The sequence below is a fragment of the Apteryx rowi genome, unplaced genomic scaffold, assembly GCF_003343035.1.
Source record: "Apteryx rowi isolate R43461 unplaced genomic scaffold, aptRow1 scaffold_3, whole genome shotgun sequence".
In the NCBI taxonomy this organism is placed as follows: domain Eukaryota; kingdom Metazoa; phylum Chordata; class Aves; order Apterygiformes; family Apterygidae; genus Apteryx; species Apteryx rowi.
The window spans coordinates 1,261,200-1,284,159 of NW_020449418.1; the positions used below are offsets into that span (position 1 = coordinate 1,261,200).

The 22,960-nt window shown below is 39.9% G+C and overlaps 1 protein-coding gene across 1 annotated transcript in view; it reads left to right on the forward strand.

Annotated features, from left to right (window-relative positions):
• The first annotated feature begins 7,935 nt into the window (after positions 1-7,935).
• The window catches only part of ABLIM1 (actin binding LIM protein 1), a 139,162-nt gene continuing 124,137 nt past the window's right edge, over positions 7,936-22,960 (forward strand). The window contains exon 1 of the mRNA XM_026069785.1: positions 7,936-7,997. Coding sequence (XP_025925570.1) covers positions 7,982-7,997 — 16 coding nt within the window. The 5' untranslated portion in view covers positions 7,936-7,981. The remainder of the gene's footprint in view (positions 7,998-22,960) is intronic.

The window sequence follows — 22,960 nt, forward strand, 5'->3', positions numbered from 1 at the left end:
ATCTAACGTCTTCTTAACCCCTGCATCCAGTTTCTGCCTTCCAGGCATTGAGGGGCGGGTTGTTGCTAGTGTTTTGAGTTCAGTCCAGACTAACTTGCTTAATACTTCGGTGGTTAAGCATTAATCTGCTTTAAAGTAGCATGGTTTAGAGCAACTCGATTCACCTCTGTGGGGCTCTCCACTCCCTCTCTGTCTAAATTCTTTGTCAGCTGTTTTATCCAGTAAGCAAGAACACAATTGCAGTTCCTACTGTTACTAGATGCTGATGAGAAAGATTAGCTAAGTCAGATTTGAGCTGAAGGAAATAATGAAAAAGAAAATTTTTATACAATACATGGGGTATATACATAGGTATACATAGGTAATAGCAGCAGTGTGAAGATAATTAAGGGGAATTTAAGCAAAGAGCTCATTTGCTCTGTAACTCCATAATACCGATAGGTACAGGCAGCTCTGACTGGAAGGAGCATACTCTGGCTACACATCCCCCACTGTTGTTTACAGGGAGTCCTGCTTTTGTTCTATATCTGATTACAACTTCCCCTCCTGTGTCCGTCATTTGCAGTTGTATAATCTTGGTATTTTTTATCAAACAACTGAGAGAGAAATGCAGTCTCCTTCCTGGGCAGGGTTGAAGTAGGAGAGCAGGTTTAGCTTGCCCTCCACTGCTTAAGGTAGAAGGAGAGCTGCCCCTCTTCTGCTGCTTTGTGGGTATTCAGAGCCACTACTCCTGCCTTCCTTGTAAGCAGGAGAGATGAAGGCAACCTAGACAGTTAAATCTGAAAATGGAAGCTGGTTTCAAGCTGAGGAAGCCTTTCTTCCAGTAGGTAAAGTACTAGCGGCACCGGGATGGGGAAAAGAGAAGCAGAAAGTGCTCATTCTTCTGCTCAAAAAGCTATGTCTTGGGCCTACTCTCCCTTTCCAGAAACTGGAATACTGGGACAGACTTCAGAGCAGAGAGAAGGGAATAGGAAATGGCTGTCCTCACTCGCTCTGATTTCGACTTGGGGTGGGGAAAGCATGGGAGAGGAGAGAAACAGAGTACATGGCCTTTCTTCTACTCCGTCATGTTCCTATGTACTGGCTGAGGAGAGGAAGAATGCTAATTCCTGGTAGACCCCTTCTCCACCTTTATGCATGAGAAGTGGGGATATCACTAAGTAGACTTTTATATACAAGGACCTTAAAAGTGTCTTTTAGTTTAGGAAGATGACAGATATTTGACAGACCTCTGTGGGTTTTTTGTTAAAATGGCAGAGAGCTAATAGAAGGAGAGGGAAGAAAGGAAAAGCAGGAATGTTCATCACCCCTTTCCCTGAATGGCAAGTATGGGGACAAGCTTTTGTGAGGCTATCAGGGAATATTTCTTCTCTGCCCGAGTTCTTTTCTCCTTACATGCATGGCTTCGGTATGATATTATGTCCTGTCATGGTGAGATTGATAATGACAGTTGTCAAAACTGTTAATATTCTTCTCATTTTGTCTTACATAATCATAATTCTTGAACTCTTCTGCATTTAGGTGTATGTCATGTTGGCTTCTTGGGCTAGTAAACTTGTGTTTAATAGAGCCGACTTAATTCCAGATTTTGGAAGATGTAGTAACAGGATAGATTAATACTAGACTGCATAGCCAAGTTGCATCTACTTGGAAAGCATATTTTTCTCTTTTCTTTGAGAGCCTCTGTGGTTCTTTTGATAGGACACTGGATGGGGAAATAGCTGTTGGCAGTGAGATACATTTGCAGCACAAATTAGGTGCCTTTTTTAGAGAGTCCTATTTATAGTTTAATGTGGAATCAGAGGAGGAAGCTATCATTTGACATAGTGAAAATTGATTAGTCCAGTTTAAATATAAGGACGGTATATATCCGTTGTCCGCATGATGGATTACCTCATCTTCAAGGATAACAGACTTGCATAGTTATATATTGAGACCTACACTAAAGGTTAATGCTACAGTGAGGTACTCAGTCACGTCTCTTGAGCTTGCAAAACAAAGAGCTTGCTTCTGTCCTCTGCAAATTAACTGACTGGCAGGAAGCTGCTTCGATCTGTTATTTCATGGACCTCTCATGGAGAAGCTCTTCAGACTAGAGAGTCTTTGCTGCACTCCTGCTGATGTCACTAGGTCAAAAACTCCCACAACAGGCTGTAGGAGCTATTCTGCAGAGTTAATCCAATTCTGATGTGGATTATCAATAACAAATCTCTTTAACCTTAGACATGTACAGGAAAACATGACACTTGGATATAGGCTCTCCTGTCAGGGATTCCTGCCTTCATGCAAGTTACTTGCAGTAGTCAGCAGCAATTATCAGATGGTTGCTGACAGTACACTCGTATTCCTATCTACAGCAGTACTRGTTGTGATCATGATTTGGCTAGACTACTAATTCAGATTTTAACAGGTGGTTAGTGATGATTTTATATAGTAGTTTTTAATTAAAAAAAAAAAGACTGTAAACCACTATACAGCATATTACTGTACTATATCTCAGTTCATTGGGTGAAATGTAATATCAAATATGTGTGTATAGTGTAAAAGTTCATGCAGGTATTAATAAAGCATAATCTCCTTTGTAAGGATTAACAGCAGCATAAGCAGTTTGGAAGCCAGTTGTTATATCAGTAATATAAATCTCTGTTCTGAGTTAAACATATGTATATATCTACAGTAAGGACAATACCTGGCAGTGCATTTTGTGTATTTTGGGGGCCACTGTAAAGAAGTATAACGTAACCATCTTTTCTCATCTGTTTGTAAAGGAAAAGATGATCTAGAAGGTTCCGCTACTCTTTACATAAGGTTGTGTGTTACAGACTTCTAAATGCTTAGAGCAAAGCCAAATGTCCTGGTTTCCTTATTTTGTCTTGCAATAAATTAGGCATTACCATTTTACTGTTTCATCTGTATTTTTGCAGACTACTATTGCTGTTCTTGAGAGTAGTAGCCTACTAACAAAATCTTGCTTGCAAGTACCTTCAGAAAATCAAATTCGTTTAAAAAATCCAGACCTCTCAAAATCTGGGAAATGTTGTTATTCCTGAGGAATTTAATTTTATAGAATATTAAATGGTTCTATTCATAAAAACAGTAAGCCCCCAAATCTTGATGCATCAGAATGAAACAGTCTATGTGTTTTGCTCAGTCAGATGATATATTTGGTAAACTTTAATTTCATTTACTTTAAAAGAATGATGCCCCATGATTGTAAGTACTGACATTACAGTATGCTTGAATTCAAGATAGCATGACATAGGCTACAAAGAGAAGCGCAGCACACTGGAAGAGTTATGGATAGGACCCAGCCCATCAGTCATCATTTGCCTATCAGCAAGGATAATGTGATCGTCCCAGGATGTAGGGCTGCAGGGCTGCAATATGTGCCAAGGAGGAACCATGCTCCTCTAGACCGCTTAAAACTTGCGGTAGGGCAGTATAGAGGGTTTCAAGTGGTGAGGTCAGACTGTGGGGTCTTCACAGCTCTTTAACATTCTGGTTCCGCATAGGGCAGTATGATAAGGAGATGGGGCTAGAGGGAGCTTGGCTGCCTAAGGCCACTGGATAAGCTGCAGTGTGAAGTCTGATATCAGAGAGGACAAACTGCGCTGAGGGTATGGAAAGGTTGTAGAATGGAATAACTGCCATAGAGGGACTTGCCCTGCTGCTTGCTACAGGTTTGGAGGACTAATACGTTTATTGAGGGATACTGTAAGAACCTGCAGAGGCAACAGCATTGCATGCAAGAGCGGTCTTACTAAACACCTTACGTCTGTCTTGAGGAGTGAACACCTAGCTATTCAGACCTAGTACGGGGGACAGTTTTGTGTCAGGTATAGGCTGAATTCTGTTCTGCAGTCTGTCTGGGTGAATCTGAAAAACTCCACTGCAGTCATTTGTCTTCCTTCTTTTCTACTAGAGCCAGTAAGAAGCACTGCTGCTTGTGCTGGTTTCAAAGAATGGAAAATGTGTCACTTGGACAAGTGACTGTGGACACATCAGAGGAATAGATATGTTCAAGAGGAACAGAAGCCAGGAAATACTTACCAATATAGCCTGAGAATGCTAAAACTAGAAAGCACGAGTTTCCCTCTCAGAGCACTGGGACCACTGCAGGGTGATGGGCCTGTTGCAAGAGAGCCCTTGTTGACATTAATGGTTTTCCTCCAAGCAGGCGCAGTTAAGACAGGATAATAACTAAAGCAGGTCACCTTCTCTTTAAGAGCATGGTGGGGGGGGGGGGGTTGTTCTTGGAGTAGGAAGGATTTTGCTGAATGCCGGAGTCACGACTTAACAGAAGTGCTGTCTCTTAATTAACTTAGGTTGTGCAATGGTTAAGCCTGTGGCAGGCTTTGTTGTCAAAGCCGTTTGTGCCACGGTTTTTGCCAGAAGCAGAAGAACATTAAATAGAGGGTATTTTCCTGGATGTCACTTACTAAAACAACTTCCACCCTTTCCCCTTTGCTTTCCATTTGTGTTTTCTAATAGACAGTTTCCTTCATTGGTCAGTTAACAAGAGATCTCAGTTTTGAAGAAATTGTGTAAAAATCATGCACTGATTTGTATAAACCATGGTCTCATCTGTGAAGAATGAGAGCAAGATAAAATTGTGAAAGCCAACTTTTAAAATGAGAATAATAAACCTTAGGTCATCACTGAGCTGCTTAATATCTCACATGTACTTTTTCAACATTGCCACCAGACAAGAAAAAGCAAAACAAACTGGTTAAACTCTTTCCCTTTGTGGAGTAATCTCGGTATGATTCTCATGTCTTTTGCTGAATGCACAGAGTATTTTTCACCATAAAGTAGTCCCAGCTATTCCCCTAGGCCTGTTGTTAGCTGTTGTATGCTCACTGTGACTCACCCAGATTGTGTTCAAGGAAAACTCTTTATTAGATTAAAGTTGTACAGTGCAAAAGGTTATTTAAAGAAAAAGGTTATTTTTCTTTCCTTTAAAATATGCACCTTTAAATAACAGCAAGTCCCCGGGGTTTGTTTCCAGAATTACTAGTTATTCTTCTTTCATCTCCTGTTGATAGGGTATTTGAATAGATTCTGAATTGTACAGCAGGGTGAATTGTAGTCTTCAGGATTAAAACAATAAGATTAAAACCACAAATCATTCTAGTGTAAAAAGACTTTATTTATAATGCCAGCATTTGCTTTTCATATTCTTTTACTTGGGAGTAAATTACAGTTGATTCCAAAAATCTCCAGTATAATTTACTGCAGTCTCTATTTTTTAATCTCTTTTTATGTGCATGCTATGGCCTAACATTGCAGCTTTCCGTGGCTGAGTGATGGAAGGGAGGGCTTCCATTCAGCCAAGGGTGAGAGGAGATACAGCAGTGCTAATCTCTAGCACATGTGAAAAATGGAGGTATTGAACTCAGAGGACAGAAAGTCCCGATACCGGCAGTCGGCTTCTGTTTCAGCAGCTGCTGAAGCAAAAAATGAACGCTGATCGCTGGTGCAAGCCTTCTGAGGGTGTCTGAAGATTACAAGAAAGGGTTAACAGTATCCATGCATGTAGAGCATAGACTGTATAGCACCTCAGGGCAAATATTTATGAATGAAGGTCAGGTGTGCCCCTTTCAGGACCCTGTCATCTAACTGTTTACAGAATACCGTGTGGTTAGGAGCACAGCTAGGTTGAATTGCAGCCTGACTTTCTCTCTAGTGTGTCAGAAATGTGACATGACGTATGATGTCCCAGCGTTGGTGGGGTTTAGCCCAGTTCCACCAGTTGAGACTCAAATGCTATTATTAGTAGCAAAGTGAGTCATAGGAACAAGAATGTCAGGCTGCCTGGGTTGTGCTTCTCTTGCACGTTAGACTGCTTACAATAGAAAGCCAGCCTAGATTTGTTAGGGAATAACTATTTTTCCCATGCATGTGCCTGGGAAAAAAATATACACACACACACACGCATACACATACATACATATATATATATATATATATATCCCCTTTTTTCCTTAAGTAAAGAATGTCAATTGAGTAAGAAATATCCTCTTATTGGTAAAACAGACTGGTTTGTTTAATTTCTTTTTGTTGTTCTGGGTGACATATATATAAAACACTTCAAATTCATTTACTACAAGTATTTTTAACACTGGATATGTGCTCTGATTTTCCATCATATATCAGCCATCTGCTGCTCTGAGTGATGCCTATGGTTTGTCTGTTTACATTAATTTCTCTCTCTGCTACATATAGCAGATCTGAGAAGGAATCCCCTTATGGTGGTGTGAGTTCCAATTCAAATCCAGCTCTCAAAAGCCAGAGAATTGTCTACCTCTGGGCTGAAGAGAGCTTTTGCTTTAGGGATAGGGACTGTGGTGCTGTGTAAATGCAAGTGTACCTCTGTCACGCAGCCTATAGCACACGTGCACTGAGTTGTGGTCAAGTTGAAGCGGTAGCCTTTTGCATCTGCCCTTGGTCTTGCCAGGAATACCTTGTTTTGAACCCAGTTCTCTTCTGCGGATGACTGCTCTCTCCTTGGCAAGTCTGTTCATTTTCCTTTCTCGTTTTCTCCACCTCTAAAACACAGATACTAAAATTTACTGCCCAAGAAAAGCTGTGATAGGGTTGATTAGTACCTGTGAAGTCACCGGTAGCTAGCTACAATGAGAAATAAAGTCATTTATAGAAGAAATAAGTGGCATGTAAATACAGTAGTATGAACCTCAAATGCTTAAGACTATGACAGAGACTCCCCAAAATCTTGATACTGGCAATATATGTATTTTAAAAATAATATACATTAAGTGGTTTGTAATGAGCATTCAGAGTTTGGAGAAAGCACATTTCCAAGCTTTTCTCCATATCTGAACAAAAGTTCTCTTAGAAAAGCTTCGCTTCCCACCTGGCTCCATGAACTTCCCCAGCAGGGCTTTGTGTAGCCGGTGCCGTGCCGGAGGGTCAGTTCACACGGAGCGGAGCGCCGCCGTTCCCAGCCACTGCTCTCTGCTCAGCTCCCTGAGTGCTTGTGACTGGCGCCTCCGAAGGAACAACGTAAGAGGAGTTGGAGCTTGTATTGGTTTGGTATCTCAGAATACAGCRATTACTCTGACCCGCACCAAGATTTCATTTGTTGTACTCCCTGATTGTGCTTCTAAACCTGTTGATTACTGAGCAGTGACAGTTCTGATTTGTATTATTTTTACTGTTATTTCAAGGTAGTGAAGAGAGTCAGTATTCTCAGTTTGCACAGATTTTGTAGGTTATTCTATTCTGTACCATGGTCAGAAGACATTGAGAGACTATTTCTTAGCATGTTTTAAAGTCTAGTTAATGACATTTGATAGCAGTTTTAAAATAAAACCAGGAGTGGATAACCAGTGCTCAGCAGAGAAAATCCTGTGTGCTGCAGCCTGCCTGAACATATGCCTGTGTTCATTGCATATTTCCTTTTTTCATCCTGGCTCAGTTTGAGTAAATAAAATAATAAGAAACTCATAGATAGCACTTTACCTGTGTGTGTGTGTGTGTGTGAGTGGGTCTGAACAGCTCTCCTGCTTTCCCTCTTATCCCCCCCTTGCAGTCTTTTGTCCGTCGGTGGGGAGCACGTTGCAGTGGCCGCGCGCCCTGCAAGGGCAGAGGAATGCAAGGTGGTGTCAGTGGCTGCAAATTAGGGACGGTGCAATTCTGCATTTGTTACACAGCAGCAGCTGTAGCTGGTTGTTTCAGCACAAGGGGCAGAGTCCACAAGCAGGGTATGAGCTGCCATTAGCAACACGGAAAGATCAGAGTGGGAGAGAAAAGGCAAGAGGCAAAAAGAGACAGTGACGAGCAATTGGACTGTATCGGATCCAGGGGGAAATCTAGCCGAGGAAGATAACTCTCTGGAATAAGCTGCCTCCCTTTCCCCGTGTCCACTTCCATCTCGGCCAAACATTGCTGGAAAAGAGATTGTGTTTAAATTGCTTCAGCTAATCTTTGCTGCTTCCACTACAAGAAGAATTTGTTTGCCATGGTGAAAGAAAAAGGTAACTATGTTTATTGATAGACTGGAGCTGAAATGATCTAATATGCCAGCCATAATCACCCGAGGTTTAAACCTGCAAATTTAAAATTAAACCTGTTTTGACTGACAGTTGCTTTTTTCTCTCTGCAAATGTGATGTGCCAAGAACTGCAGTGGATTGTGCTGAGTATCTTTGTACCTCTTTCGATAAGGATAGAATCTGGGGGATACCTCACTGAAAGTATTTGCACAGCAAATACTCATTCATCTCAAGTTTATCATTGACTGTTTTTTATTTATATTTAATATAGTTCCAAAAGCTTTGACCACCAAAGCAGTTAGCTTAAAATTTTTAACATAAACATTGGTATATTTAGCAATTCTGGATTTGAGAGGGACATATCTTGCTGTTTTACCTTTTTATGAAGAAATGGGCTATATGGGATATTGTCTAATGTTTGAATTTTTCAGCAGTAAATTAGATATCTGTTTCAGTTACTTTAAATAGTATTTTAAGTCTCCTGCCCAAACATTATCTAGTACAAGAATTCAGAACTGCTTGTGGAGTCTTTCCTTGCAGTAATAGTGGTCTGTGTTTTTTGTTGCATTATGAAGATGTGAAATACATTCGAAATTGTATTTGAGTAGCAGTTTGGATTTAGTTTTGGAGCATTACATCATCGTAGATATATTCAGAGTTAGTCTCTGCTTTCTGAAGAGGAGAATCTGTGTTACTTTTCTGAAGGCTCTGTAAAAGTTAATGTGGAGTAAATTAAAACTAAGGAAGAAAGAGAAACAAAAAGTAGTCATGTTGAGCTACAGTAAGTAGATTTTCACCTCTGAACACCCACATTAAGATTTGATTAGTACTGTAAAAGAAATAAATAGAGTGAATTTAACCTCATCAGGTTTAGATTCAAGTGAACATGACAGAAGCCTCAGTAGTCTGCCCATAGTCTGTCAGACATACAGAGAGAGTTATAGTCCTAGCCATCATACAGTCTACTGATARTTTTTGTTGATGAAAAGCACTTGTCCAGCGTTAAGTACTGTTAGCTGCTCACCAGGTTTGAGGTCCATTACTTCAGATTTGCAGGATCTTTTTTTATAGATGTGGTAGATACATATTTTATAGATGTGAGCTGTTGGCCCACCATCGGTTATCAGTTAGCCATACCAGAGTTGGCTGAAGAAGCAGTTTCACCCCAGTTCCTTGAAACTGTACATCTCAAAATCATTTGTATCAGCTGTGTCCCTCATCTTGCCTGAAGAAGTGTATTATCATTCAGCTTACCATAATTGTTTGCTTGTTTTTGAAGTTAAATTTTAAAATTAGGCTGCTGATTTTCTTGAAATGTACATTAAATTTATGTGGCAATTTTAACAGTGCATTCAGTTTTGCATACTTTTGATGTATTTCCCCTCCCCATGCAGCTGACGGGGCTCCCCATGTGCTACCTGGGGTGCACTGTAGGAGCACTCTGTAACTACAACTTTGGCATCTTGCAGCATGAATGGCGCCATACACCTGTAAAAAAATTTAAATAAGCCTTAATGTTTATAGAAAATGGGAGGGGGAAAACATGCTAGAATAGTGCGAAAAGTTGACAATAATTGAATTGTTGAAAATATGCAAAAGACTTGAGTTTAAATCACTTCCTTTCCTTCTCTCCTCCAAGTTTAATGCATTACAATAACTACAATAGCTATTAAAACTGATGTTAGATATACAATTTGTCTTCAGTTCAGAGATTGCAGACTTAAAGAGCTAAATGCTGTCTTTAATTTTGTGATTCAGTTACTGGTATTTTATATCTCATGGCTGCAGAGTGAGAAGGATAATATTTTTTAGTATCTTGTTTTTATGCCTTACTATCTTGAAATAATTTCTCAAACAAAGTTGGTTTTTGTGTTTTGGGTTTTTTTTGTTTTGTTGTTGCTTGTTGTTGTTTGCTTTAGCCAGAAGGTCAGGAGTTGCTGCTGATTTAGAGCTGCTATAAATGCCATTCTCTGAAGTGACACACTTGCAAAATGCCAAGCCAGTATACTACAGCTGCTAACTTCCCTTCCAAGCATTGCCTGAATTGCCCCTTTTAAACATGCTGAAGATACTTTCAGTCCAGTATCAGTTCATAAGCATGTTAACTAGGCACTGGAGGGGCTGGTTGGGGGGCTGGTTGCAACTAGAAAAATGCAGTCCCAATTCGCTGAAGTGCAAAACGGTTGGTAACAGTTTTTAGCAAATTAGCACGCTTCATTATACTCCTACTGTAGAATGATGGCAGTGTCTGCCTGGTCAGTTCACATACAAACAAAAAAACTCCTGAGGCCAGGGTGTTTTCTGCTGACACCAAATAGTGCTTCCTAAATTGTTTGACTGATACCACATTTTCATCTCTGACTGCATACATATCTAATTCCAATTATGAGCCCTTATTATCTAGTTACTCAGCTAAATTATTGCCATTGTGTTTCATCCAAGGACAGTCTGTCCCCTTATATCCTGTAACAAGAAAAAGTTTACATATGCATTATCTGTTTTCTGCAATTTAAAACCCATATTGTAGCATGTGCATTCTTAGGGCGTTGAAAACCGCGTTGTCTGATGACATAGATYGTTATAGCTTCATTTTGACCTCCATTAGTTTACAGCAGCTGAGGATTTAGTCCTGATTCTTGATTTCTTGACCAACTGATTAAAAGAACCTGCTAGTCTATCAAAGCATATTGGGAAATCAGCTCTATGTGCGATAAAATCTTTGGTTGGATCACACATGTGCAAACTTACAGAGGTGGTCTGATATCAGTTCCTGCCAGACTCCTTCATGCTTGGAAGGATAAGAGGAGGAAAGAGGAAGGTTTCAGAAGGACTTTTGGGGTTAAAGTGGGTCCAGAGGCTTTACGATTTCTGTTCTGTTCTTCAGTTACTGCTTCTCCTGATGGGTAGATTCTGGCACCTGCTGGGTATCAAGGTGCAGTAAGCTAGGTTGTATTTGCATGTTCTTACAAGTGTCAGTATGAATATTCAGTTGGTGGTGGCTTGCCCAGTAGGCAACACAGAAAATTTTAAATGTATTTCACTCAAATGTTGACAGCATTTCCTGTATAATGTGGCTTCTGGTCTAGTTAAGTGTTGCAGAGAGAGATTTAGTCCTCTGTTGCTTCTTTCATGCCTATTGACAAGATACCAATATTCCTTAAACTTATGACCAAGAAAACTCTCTTTATGGTTGCAGTAGCTCCAGTCTTGTTTTCTCTTCCATTCACATATCCAGGAGCCAGTAGGCTTCAGACTTTTTTTCTCTTGAAATAAATTGGATTGCTTTAGATGGGATTAGCCTTGAAGACCATGCAAGATGTTAGCTGTCTGTTAATGAAAAGGTGTTATATATCTGGAACACCATATCCCTAGTGCTGTGTGTACTTCCAGTCCTAAGGTTGGTTTCCAGCGTGAATCAAGAAAATCCTGAACAATGGGTTGTGGTTACGGACGCTGTCTGGATGTCATGGATGTTGATGAAATATAATCTAAAGTCGTGACTTCAGAACTTTTGTCCCCAGGTGACCTGGGAAAGTCTCCAGGTTTGTTGCTTTTGGAGCACATGGCGAGACTGTGCAATCACACTTTGTCAGGGGGAGTGTTAGAGGATTTTCTTTTCTCTTTTTGCTTTGGTTTATTTTGTTTTAAATTTATTTCTGCTTGACAGTTTGATTTTGGGGCTGGGCATTTTGCGTATTGTTTTGGTTAAGTCAATGCGCTGCCTTGTAGAAGGCACAAAAAAGGCATTTTATAGATATGTATAGTAGTAGAGGTTAAAAGATACTCTTGTAGTTAAGCACTAAAGTAGAGAACAGTTATAGCTGTGTTGGACTCCTAAGGTGACCTTGGGGAAGTAATCTGATCTCTCCTTGTGTTAGTTAATATGTGAAATGAGGATAAGAACATTCCTCTTGTCTGCCTTGATTATATGAATTAGAGCTCTTTGGAGCAGAGAGTTTCTTTCACTTTGTGTCATAGCTATCACAAAGAAATCTTAGTCTTGGCTTTTAACTACTGCCACTTGACAAAAAAAATCCTAGAGTATTGCTTTATTAAGACAAAACACCTGTAGAAGAATTACTTTTTTGTTGGCAAATATGTGATGTTGCTTGTTCTCTCCTTTCTCTTTATAAACTTATTTTTAGTACAGGCATACCTTGAAGATATTGCGGGTTCGGCTCCAGACCACCGCAATAAAGCAAATATCACAATAAAGCGAGACAAGGGTTTTAAATGTACTGGCACCTCCTGTAATAGAGTCTTTGTATAGTGAAATTGCACATGTTTAAAATATGTTAAGCTGGGGCAAAGAAATTTTCTTCTGAGGGGAGCTAGGAAATGTGGTAGGAAAGTACTTACTGTTTAGGATAATATTTTGGCCTGCCACTTCCTAAGAGTCAGGGGTCCTTTGTGTGGATAATTAATGCATAGTGGGGGAAAAGACAGTCCCGTTAAGCAGAACGTGCTGTGTCTTTTGGGTGGGAGAACCTGTGGAACAGGATTTGTTTATGCCCGGTGTCCCTAGTTATGTCCATAACTAATTTAAAAAGGATTATTTATAATGAGGTTGATTCTCCACCTAGAGAACAGTCAGTATCCCCTAAAGGATGATTAATCCTTGCCTTGGGTGAGCCTGGATAGCTTTCAGCTCCACTAGGGACCTGGCTTGAGGAGAATACTTAAGCATTGTCTTAAGCCTCTTCTGTTCAGCAGAGGATGTCATTAAGTCCAATTGAATCACTGGGATTTAAATTTAAGTAAGTGCTTCAGTGTTGTCTCAAAGTCAGATTCCAGTTTGGGGGGCTGTATGATGTTTTTGTAGCAAAGTCATGTATTTTGTTAATGATGTCAGTTGTTTTGTGTTGTATGTTAGCTGCACTGTTGCGTAAGAGACAAAAATGAGAGAAGTAATACTGACTTTTATATGGGTTTGTTATAAAATGCTATAAACCCAGAAATGATAGATTCCTTGTATAGCTCAGTGGTGTATGTTATCTGTTATTATATTTCATTATTTGTAGACAGGGAAGCAGAAGCAGGGAAGCTGAGGAATCTCCTCAAAGCTGCAAAATGAGGTGTAAGTGCTAGAATAAGGATCAAATTAAGTAATGCTAACTGTTTAGAAGTGAAATTTTGGTGCATTTATGCTGTACAAGAACCTAATTGACGCTGTTCTGTAGGCAGTGTCAACAGGCTCGCGCCCCACAGTGTTAGGCCCAGTGCTGTTAGCAGCACTTCAGTAGCAAGGATGTTAGCGTAATCCATATGGCAGTACTGTGGATTTGTGTATTAGTTTAGTATCTGGTACAGAAGCAGGATTTTAAAATGATGGCACGTTAAAGAAGTCATCCAAATATAAGTAAAGCTTTGCAGAACAGTGAGGACTATATATTTTTTTTTTACTATTGTGTTGAACAAGAATTGATGCAAGTGGCTTGTTTATTCAAAAAAGCAGTTACATTTGTATTTTTTCTTTCTCCAAGGACACCTCAAAGTGACACTAATGTATGTGAGACAGTCTGCTTACTATCCACTACTTGAAGCGCTGACCAGGGGAGCAGACTATATTTAGGACTACTGTATCAGTCATCAGTATTTTCTCTATGATAGTCTATTTACATTATAGCATTAAAAGTTGATAGACTTTCAGAGCTCACCATTATTCATTGCAGAAATAATGTATGCTGAGGAATTGATTTTTCTGCTGCAAGTATTCATAAGATCTGGGTGCCAAGAAGGGCAATTAATCACAAGGCAGGACCTGTGAAATGTCTGTTTTATCAGCTCTGTGCATAGAAAACCATCCAGGGAGTCAGAAACCACTTGGAGAGTTGCATTGCTCAAGTGTGGTTCTCTTTAGTTTTAGTTTGGCTCTGTGGAGTTAAATCCTTGGCAATGCATGAGGTAGGGGAGGTATGGAATGATGGAGATATAATATCCTTAATTGAAGGAGAGGTTCTAGGTGTGTTGAACAGAGCTTCCATGATAACAACTATGGCTGCAGACCCTTGGTGTGGTTGCTGGATGTCACTGAGGAAGATTATACTACATATTCTGTTTCAGTAGACCTTCTTTATGTCATTCTTATTTCTATGAAGGCTTTCCCCTGTTCTTGATGCACACATGAAACTACAGCAATAATATGTCACTGCAAAGATACCAAAAGTTATTTGGGAGACCAGTGTATTAAAGGAAGTCAGTGGCTCACCTCAGATGCTCATTTCATGATAACCATTTTTAAAAGTTAACATACTTAAATTATATTCTGAGGTAGGTCAATATAATTCCTTTTACCCTATGAAATACCTTTGGCAGCCTAAAAAAGRAAGCATAGAGGAACTTGAATGTAAGTTTATTGCTGCTGAGAGCTAAAATCTGTAGGTGGATAAAAATGCTGTTAAGGTAACTATAGACCTGTTTGACTTTTTTAGTCCTCTAATGGTTAAACACTGCTCATCGCTAAAACAGGTTTTTCATTCTCTGTGGAAAAAGCAATTGTGTTTTCTGCTAGCTTCAGCAACTTGCTTTTGTGCAGCCACCTTGAGAATCTGCAGTGAATAATTTGACACTTCTTTTTATTCGATGTTCATACCTAAATCTTCCTCAAAACAATAAATGTTGTGTATGAGATGGTTGCTCAGAAGGCTAATAAGGGCTCTTGAATTTCTTATTACCCTTGTCCTGTGTTAGGTAAAAGGGACTGTTTTGAGATAATGAGTGTTTTTTTGTGTGTACGATGTGTTGATGAAGTACATTGAACAAAATGATTTTACCACTTATAAGGCTGGTATGATTGGTGTGTGCTACAGATATGCAGATTTTAGGTGTGAGAAACACATATGTGCTATGATCTTCCAAACCTCCAATCAGGAATTTTGAAGGGTGGATTATCTTGAAATACTGTCTTTTTAGTAAGTCAGTTGTATAAGTAAATTCAGACAACTGCTTGCTGATGTGGTGAAGATAATTAAGGTACTCTCACTATATTGGATTGGACAGTCTGGGTTCACTACCTTTTTATCACCCAATTTGTATCATGCTCTGTTTCATGAAAAATTACTCTCTGTTAATGTAGAAATATGGCAGACTAAATTCACTTTGTGCATCTGCCCTTTGGTTTGCTAGGTACTTACCAAGTAACCCCTCAGTTAACAGTCATGTGGAGTAATGTAGTTTTTAATTCATAGACTGGCTTAGCTTAGTCAACATTGTTTCAGCATCATCTGCTTCACAGCAAGTCTTAGCTTGCTGCTTACTTCATTGCAGGATCAGTGCCTTTTCATTACTGAAAATGGTTTAAAAACAGCCTGTCACTTTTCCTGTTTCAGCTTCAAACAACACCTATTCATACTTAGTTAACAAGTTGTTCATTAACTCTTCTTTGTAAGGATAGTAATTTTTCTTAAACATTGATTGTCAGATAGGATATATCATGTAACAAATAGAAATAATCAGAATAATTTTGTCAAGGCTTTTTGCTTCTGCAGTGTGGGCCATGCTATGGATGTGCTCTTGGTTCACTGGCTCTGAACTCATAGCAAGTGGCCCAAGGCAAACACGTAAGACCTCCGTCTTGTGGGCTGCAATGTGCAGAGGGGCACGATGAAATTTGTCGTTGCCCAGAAAATGAAGAACAGCACTGCTGCAACTTTAGAGAACGTTAAATTCTTTTAATGTTGCCTCTCTGCTTTTGTATTGAGAACAGCATAGCGTAGCTGTTCTACTTGTGTGTAGAACGGCCGAGGATTTGGCCCATAGGCTTGATAATACTTTTCAGTTTAAATGTACTGTAGTGCTGAGTTAGCAAAAGCATGTGCTTGTACTGCACAAACGGAGACGCGCACAGACTGCTGCCCATTCAGAAGCAAGAGCAGAGTTTTTAAAAAGGTCTAAGTAGTCAGGCATAGATGCATGTTGAAAACCGGTAAGATTTGGGCTTTGTCCCTGAGAAACTGTTGAAAATTGCACACTTAAGCTATATGAGATCAGAATCTGTGGTGTAATTGTTAATGAGTCCAGGTGAGGTTGTAACTCTGAAGTAAATGTAACCAAATTTTCTTAATCTCTCATAATCATTATAAAAAACACTGTCAAACTGCATCCACCAAGTGCATTTATTCCAATTCCAGCTAGTACACAGCATTTTGTATATGGTGTAGAAGATAATCAGGTTTCAGATAGGATCAAGCAGGTGCTATATTGAATATTTCTGTTAATTTTGAACTGTTCATGTGCATAAATCTGAGACCTAAGGCCCAGTTCTTGCAAGTTGTTCTGTGTGGAATTGATTGCAGTACAGGCATCCCTCATTTTACTGCACTTCGCAGATATTGCGTTTTTTACAAATTGAAGGTTTGTGGCAACCCTGCGTCAAGCAAGTCTATGGGCGCCATTTTTCCAACAGCCTGTGCTCACTTCGTGTCTGTGTGTCACATTTTGTACATTGTTTTTTTAGACATAATGCTATTGCACACATAATAGACAACAGTATAGTGTAAACGTAACTTTTATATGCACTGGGAAACCAAAAAAATTCATGTGTCTCGCTTTATTGCGGGGGTCTGGACCCGAACCCGCAGTATCTCCGAGGTATGCCTGCATCAGAGCTGTAGATAACAGAAGAGAGATGGGAGGAGGATAGGAAACAGAATGCAAAATACAGAGTAAATGAGCAGGTTTTGTTTCATTGTTTTAGAATGCAACTGGAGTGTGATTTTTTTTTTCCTATTATGTTTTAAAGCTCATTATTCTCTAGCTGTTTTATTTGTTTGTAAGTATTTGAAATAAAACTTTTTATTTTTGTTTGTAAAAATAACATTGGAATCTTCTCAGTTTATTATTTCAAGTTATAGCTGTTAATTACCTCACACTTGTCTCTTTTATTTCATCCTGCTGCTTACCTCTGCTCTATCCATGTGGTATGCACATTTGCAAATATTTAAGAAAATATTTAAATTCTGGCTTTTTTATTTAAGAATAATACACACACACACACACACACACACACACACAGTTAACTCAGATAATCCAGCCTTCTTTCTTGGGCTGTCCTGCTTGCTAAGCTCTAAGCGTCACCCTCCACAACACGTCCAGAAAGGAGGGAAGATTAACAAGGGGGAGAGAAGCGGGTGCCTGGCCCTGCCGGTAGGAACGCGTTGGCCAGAAAGTGTGCTGTTACATGGGTGTATGCGCCCTGGATCCCCATAATTAGGACACTGCTTTGCACTGCAGCAAAGCGTACTGTCCTACTGCCACCTGATTGCTACTGCTGTCCTGCCTGTCCGCGTCCACTGTGTCCAGCAGCACGCCAACTCTAATGGGAAACAAACAATCGCATTGTGGAAAATATTGGGAAGTAACAACATACATTTAAAAATCATGGCAAATAGAAATAAGTTTCAGGTTCCCCCCCTCCTGCTTTTTAAAGACAGCTAATCTAGTTACATATAGACTGTCTCTTAAATTAGTTTTAAGCCAAACTGGCAGTCTATAGAAGTAATATAGATGTATTTATTTACAGTGAGAGAGCATCTTAAAATGTGACTCTTCAGATATGATTTGAATGGCAATAGCATGAGTAAGCCTCTGTCTAGGATTTTGCTGTCAGGTTTTTCATACACGTGTAGGCCTGGAGCTCCCCAGTGTCTCATTATGGGAGCGACTCCTGCCTGGGCGTCCTGGAACGCCCGAGGTGCCGCTCTCGTGCCTTTGGCTAGTGACTTCAGCAACTTCTGTATCTGCTCCTGATAGGTGGTGGTGTGTGTGTGGGGGGTGATTTGACTCTCAATCATTATTTAGACACCTTAACTATAGGATTCTCACAGGATTAAGATTCTAGAACTGAACCTGCACATAAGCAGAATGACGCTCTATTTTCACCCATTCGTTTTACTAGGAATTTCAGTAACTCCTCAAGGCTCCAGTATACTTATGAAAGAGGTATTCCTCAGAGACTTCACAGGCTCTAGTCAGCCAGGCTTTACACACCAGAGTTTACAGATACTCGCCTCTATGAGGAACACTAAGGATGGAAGATTACTCTTTCTCCTCTCTTTTTAAGGAGGACATAGAGATTAAGCGATATGCCTGACCTGGTTCTTGAGCTTGGGTCTCTGCTGTCTCTCTAGTGCCTTTTATCCCAGAACAGCTTTTTCAAAGCTTCTTGTCGTGTGCACACTGTTTACCTGCCCGCCTCTGTCTTGTCCCGAGCAGCCAGCTGCCCAGCGGGAGTTTTAGGACAGCTGCTTGACAACATCAGAGACGTGAGGAATTTTGTTTTTAAAAATTTAAAGTTTTCAAATCCTGTAAATTGGTTTTAAAACCACCAGACTGTTCCCTCTTCTCACCTGCTGTTTTCCTAAAGAGACCTGAGCAGAAGACAGCAACCAGGTGCCACTCCTAAATGTCCGTAACACCTTCTTTTCACTATCAGGTGCTGATAAATAGCCAGTTTTGCAGACTGATGACCAGTGAGTCCTGGAGCAGGCCTTTCTCCTGTGCTCAGAGACTGAATTTAAACAGTGTTCAGTAACGGTTTACCCTCATATAATAACAACTATAGTCAAAATTTTCCTAAAGGACATGTTTTTTAGCTTTAAAATAGAGATTAACGCTAAGCTTCCTGAGTGCTATTGTAACGTAAGAGTAGCTAGGTTTCTGTTTTGAGACTTGTTACAACTGTGATTCTGTCAAATGCACCATAAAGGAATATTGGGTTCTTTTGTCTGTGTAAATATCTGGGGAGATGATGGTCTACAAAGCCACTTCAGGTGTTATGGAGAGAGAGGGCAGAGCGCACTGCTGGCTGAAGGAAGATTCAGTTGCATTTAGTGCTTTGGCAGTGCCTAGCACCGTCCTCTTACCCTAATTCCAGGAAGTGGTAAGGAATGGGGGTGGGGAAGTTTAAAGCATGTAGCAAAAAAACACACAGCAGTTGCACACTGTTAAATCTTTGCTTTATTTTTCCTTCTTAATAGTTCAATTTTCAGCCAAAAGTGATTATTTTGCACAGCAGCCATTTGAAGAATAGTGTTTCAAGGAGTGCTCTCTGAATTAGACCCCTCTTAAGATATAAATGTGTATCTGTGAAATTCTAGGCAAAAAAGCCCAGAAGTTGTGGAGGTAACAGTCATAAAAATTGTAAATCCTAGCATGAGGTTAAAAACTATGCCTGCTACAACATGGTTAGAGTTAGCTGAGCATAACTGCGATTTTCTTTGGGAGGCTGAGCATGTAAATGTGCAAGCTACAAAATTCACCTTTTAAAGAACAATAGCCCATATCCTTCTCCTGTTTGAATTTAGAGGAAGCTGCTTTTTCCTTCAGCTGGGAGAAGTGCAACATATTTTGCTATGACCTCTCCTTTGCAGCATGCTCCTAGCAAGGCGTTTCCCAGAAGCTTCTCTCTGACTTGCAGTAAAGAGGGCAAGTATCTTGTGGCTTGCAGCAGAGACGTGGAGCCTTGCCAGCGAGACTCTGCAGTGTAGTCAGCATTCCCTTAGCTTGGGTCTTTGGCTTCCCACTAGATCTGCATTCAGGTCAGGTTCGAGCAGAAAATCATCAATAAGGGATGCTGCAGTTTTTATTTTCTTTCATTTCTTTTCTTCAAGAACTGGTATTCCTCAGGTAATAGCTATAATTTCCATTTCAGAAAGGTTTGATGTGAGTACTGAGGTCCTTTCTTTGGCTGAGGCAGGAAGGCATACAATTACTGTAAAACCTTTGTATGACGATCTGCTCTTCAGAATGCAGCACTGACATTACAGATTTAAACTTTGCACGGCAAATGAATTCTTTCATTTTGCTCAGAAAGTGCTTTAGGTTTGTCATTTGGACATGAACTTCGGGGTTCACTTCTGTGTCCTTTTTTTATTTAAGCCTTTCTTTCTCTGTGCAGATCTGGGATTATTTTGGGATGCTTCAGTAAAATGCAGTAATGAGTCCTCTCAAGCCCTTGGAGATGCTTTGAATTTACATCAGTGTAGTAGAGATGCAAAATGTAATGAAATCAGTTTTGCATGATTCACCATGGAATGCAAAGAACGATGTGAATTATGATGATATACCTGCGCAGTGGGGTTAGCACAAAGCAAGAGTCCAGTGACAAGGACTTTTGTCTTCCTCTTGGAAAAAGGTGCTATCGATTTTCTGAATGAAACTCTGTGATCCAGAATTCTCAGTTGTCCCAGTGAGTGTCCATGCTACTTTGGGTAAATGAGATATTTAATGAGCCGTTTATTTGTCTTATTGGAAACCCAAATGAACTGAAGGAAGTGTTAATTATTCAGTTAAGCTGGTCTTGTAAGCAAGAGTGGAAGTTTTAACTTAGCCTGTCTTGAAAAGTTCTTCTTTGTTTATCTATGACTACAGATTTTGTTCTTCATTTAAACAACCAAAAAAGTCCTTGGGCAAGTCCCAGGAACATTGCAAGTTAAAACTGTTAGAAAGCAACTTGAAACTATGGAAAAAGTTTTGTTGGTGATCTCTTGTAATTAGTCTCTGCAAAATTGTGAAGACTGTAACAGCTTAAACTTTTATAAGTACCATAGTCTTGATAGTTAATCTTGAAAAATGCTGGAGGAATAAACAAGAAAAATATTCAAAGAAATTGTCATATCTTTCTTTGTTCTGTATGCCTGCTTCCAGCATCCCCTGGGGTTTGTTCAAATAGGCATTGCACTAATTTAACTAGAGCCAGTTTAAAAAACAGTTCAGTAGGAGTGGTCTAGGTGCTTTTGAGGAAATGGCATTTGTTTAAAGCTAGTTATATTGTGTTAGTAAGTATCTGTACCTTACTGATGTGAGCTAGACAGATACATTGTGTTTAATCTTATACAAAAGAATCCATGTACCTTGTTATAGAGGTTGGATTAAATCTGATACAAAATCACATCTCTGGTTACTCTGGCATGATTTGTATGTAGACAAATCTCAGTACACATTAGTATGCTGGAATTGGTAAATACTTCAGTTGTGTTTATATTACACTACCTGGGCAGTAAGTTTGCACTTTATGATATGGGTGCAATTGTGATCCCCAGTACTGAATGAAGAATGCATTGCTCTAGTGGCATCTCTGCCTCAAAAAGTAGTTAATTTATGTTCTTTTAATTTGGAGGGGAAAAAAACATTTCAGAGAAATCTAAGACTGCATAGTATCCTAAAATGAATCATGTGGGTTTGCTCCTAACTAGTGTAGATGGAAAGGAAATGTTAGTTTCCTTCTAGATAAAATTATTTTCATCAATTTCTACATAGGTATTCACTAAGGTAGAATAACACTTCTGAACAGCAGACTATAACTTGATTCAGATTTTGATGATCTGGGTCTGCCACCGTAACACAGGGCTGAAGAAGCTTGAGCTGGCCAGCACCACTCTTGGAGCTTGTGCTCACTTGAGAATAGATTATCGTTAGGACATAGCCTTCCTCAGTCCCTTTAATATGCACATTGGTAGTCATGGTATGTTAATATATTTGGGTTTGAGACTTCATTAAAGCTGACACATACTCCTCAAGTGTTCTATCATTCACTCACATTCCAATAAATTTCCTTCCAGGACTGTGGCGGATGTGGTGTATGTAAACATCACGACTAGCTTACTGTCTTAGGTGCTTATGTGAGTCCTTCCCCCTAGTGCATGGGAACTTTGTAATCTGTATTTATTCTCACAGTAAGGTGCTGTTACACCTGTTTTACAGCTGGGGACACTTGAGACAGAGGGTAACTAAAGACATATTCAGATAACCTAATTTTAAGCAAATAGGATACAGACTCAGGGACTGAGCTGAACTTTACTGTCTGACTTTAGTCCTTTAGAGGTAAGAGCTTGCCATCTGAAGAGCCAGGATGTCTGTTGTGGAGCAGGGATTGGGACCTGGCTTATTCAGATCCTATATCGATGTCCTGTCTGTAGTCTCTCATTACACTGGCTGGAATCTTATATTGCCTCAGTCATGCTGTGGAGTTGCACCACTCCTGCTAGTGCATGATGCCTGAGAATGAATCCTCTAGCCCGCAGCTGATGTAGGTAGGGCTGGTGCAGGCAGAGCCTGAAATATTCAGCCTGTGTCAAGATGTGAAGTGCCTGTAAGGAGATGAGCCTAGCTCCTAGCTGAAATCTCTGCTCAGGGTTTTCAGTCCGAAAGCAGCCCACAATTCACATGTCCAGTAAACTGGCTGGACTTCAGTCAGAAACATTTAAGAAGAGTTGCTTGTAAAGGTATTTCACTTTCTATTTAATTACCTGTTCTGTCCTCACTGATGACTGTAAAGAGTCACCCCTGGCGCTGAGAAGCCTTGCTGTGTAATGCAAATATCCAAAGGCTTATAAGTAACTCCGTGCAGAAGAAAAGGCGATTACTAAGTCTTGACATACGATGCCAAATTGAGGCCAGTAAGTCAAGGACCATAATTAGCTTCACTAAAGAGATCGGTCTGGAAATAGCAACTGACAGTATTTGTAGCCATTTAAATGGCTGTAAAGGCAGAACTTGAAAGAAGTAGTGTCACTGGACCAGTCTTGAAACCATTTATTTACTTCCAGTAAAGAGCCCAAACTTGTCTTTTTCAACCAGATGATCTGGATGCTGGCATGCAGAGTGTGTTAGGGTGTCCTTTCCGTGTGAGCTTGAGAGAGCAGAATATTGCAGGGTACATATTTCACTCTGCACCACCTAAGTTTTAGGGAGCATTTGTCCAAATCCTCAGTCCAGTTCCTCATTTGAGCAACTTTAAAAGTCCTTTCTGTTACCTTTATGTTCAGTGGCCTTGGGATCAGGCCGATTTCAGGCTGTCTGGGTCTAAGAGGGAATTTTCCTCATAATAATTTAATTTTACCAGCAGTTGCCTGTGTGTTTGTGTCTTTTTTTTTCTTCTTGCTACATAAATAGTGTGTTTCCTTGGTTACAAGTTAATAGTTAGTAGTCTTGCTCGAAAGAATAATA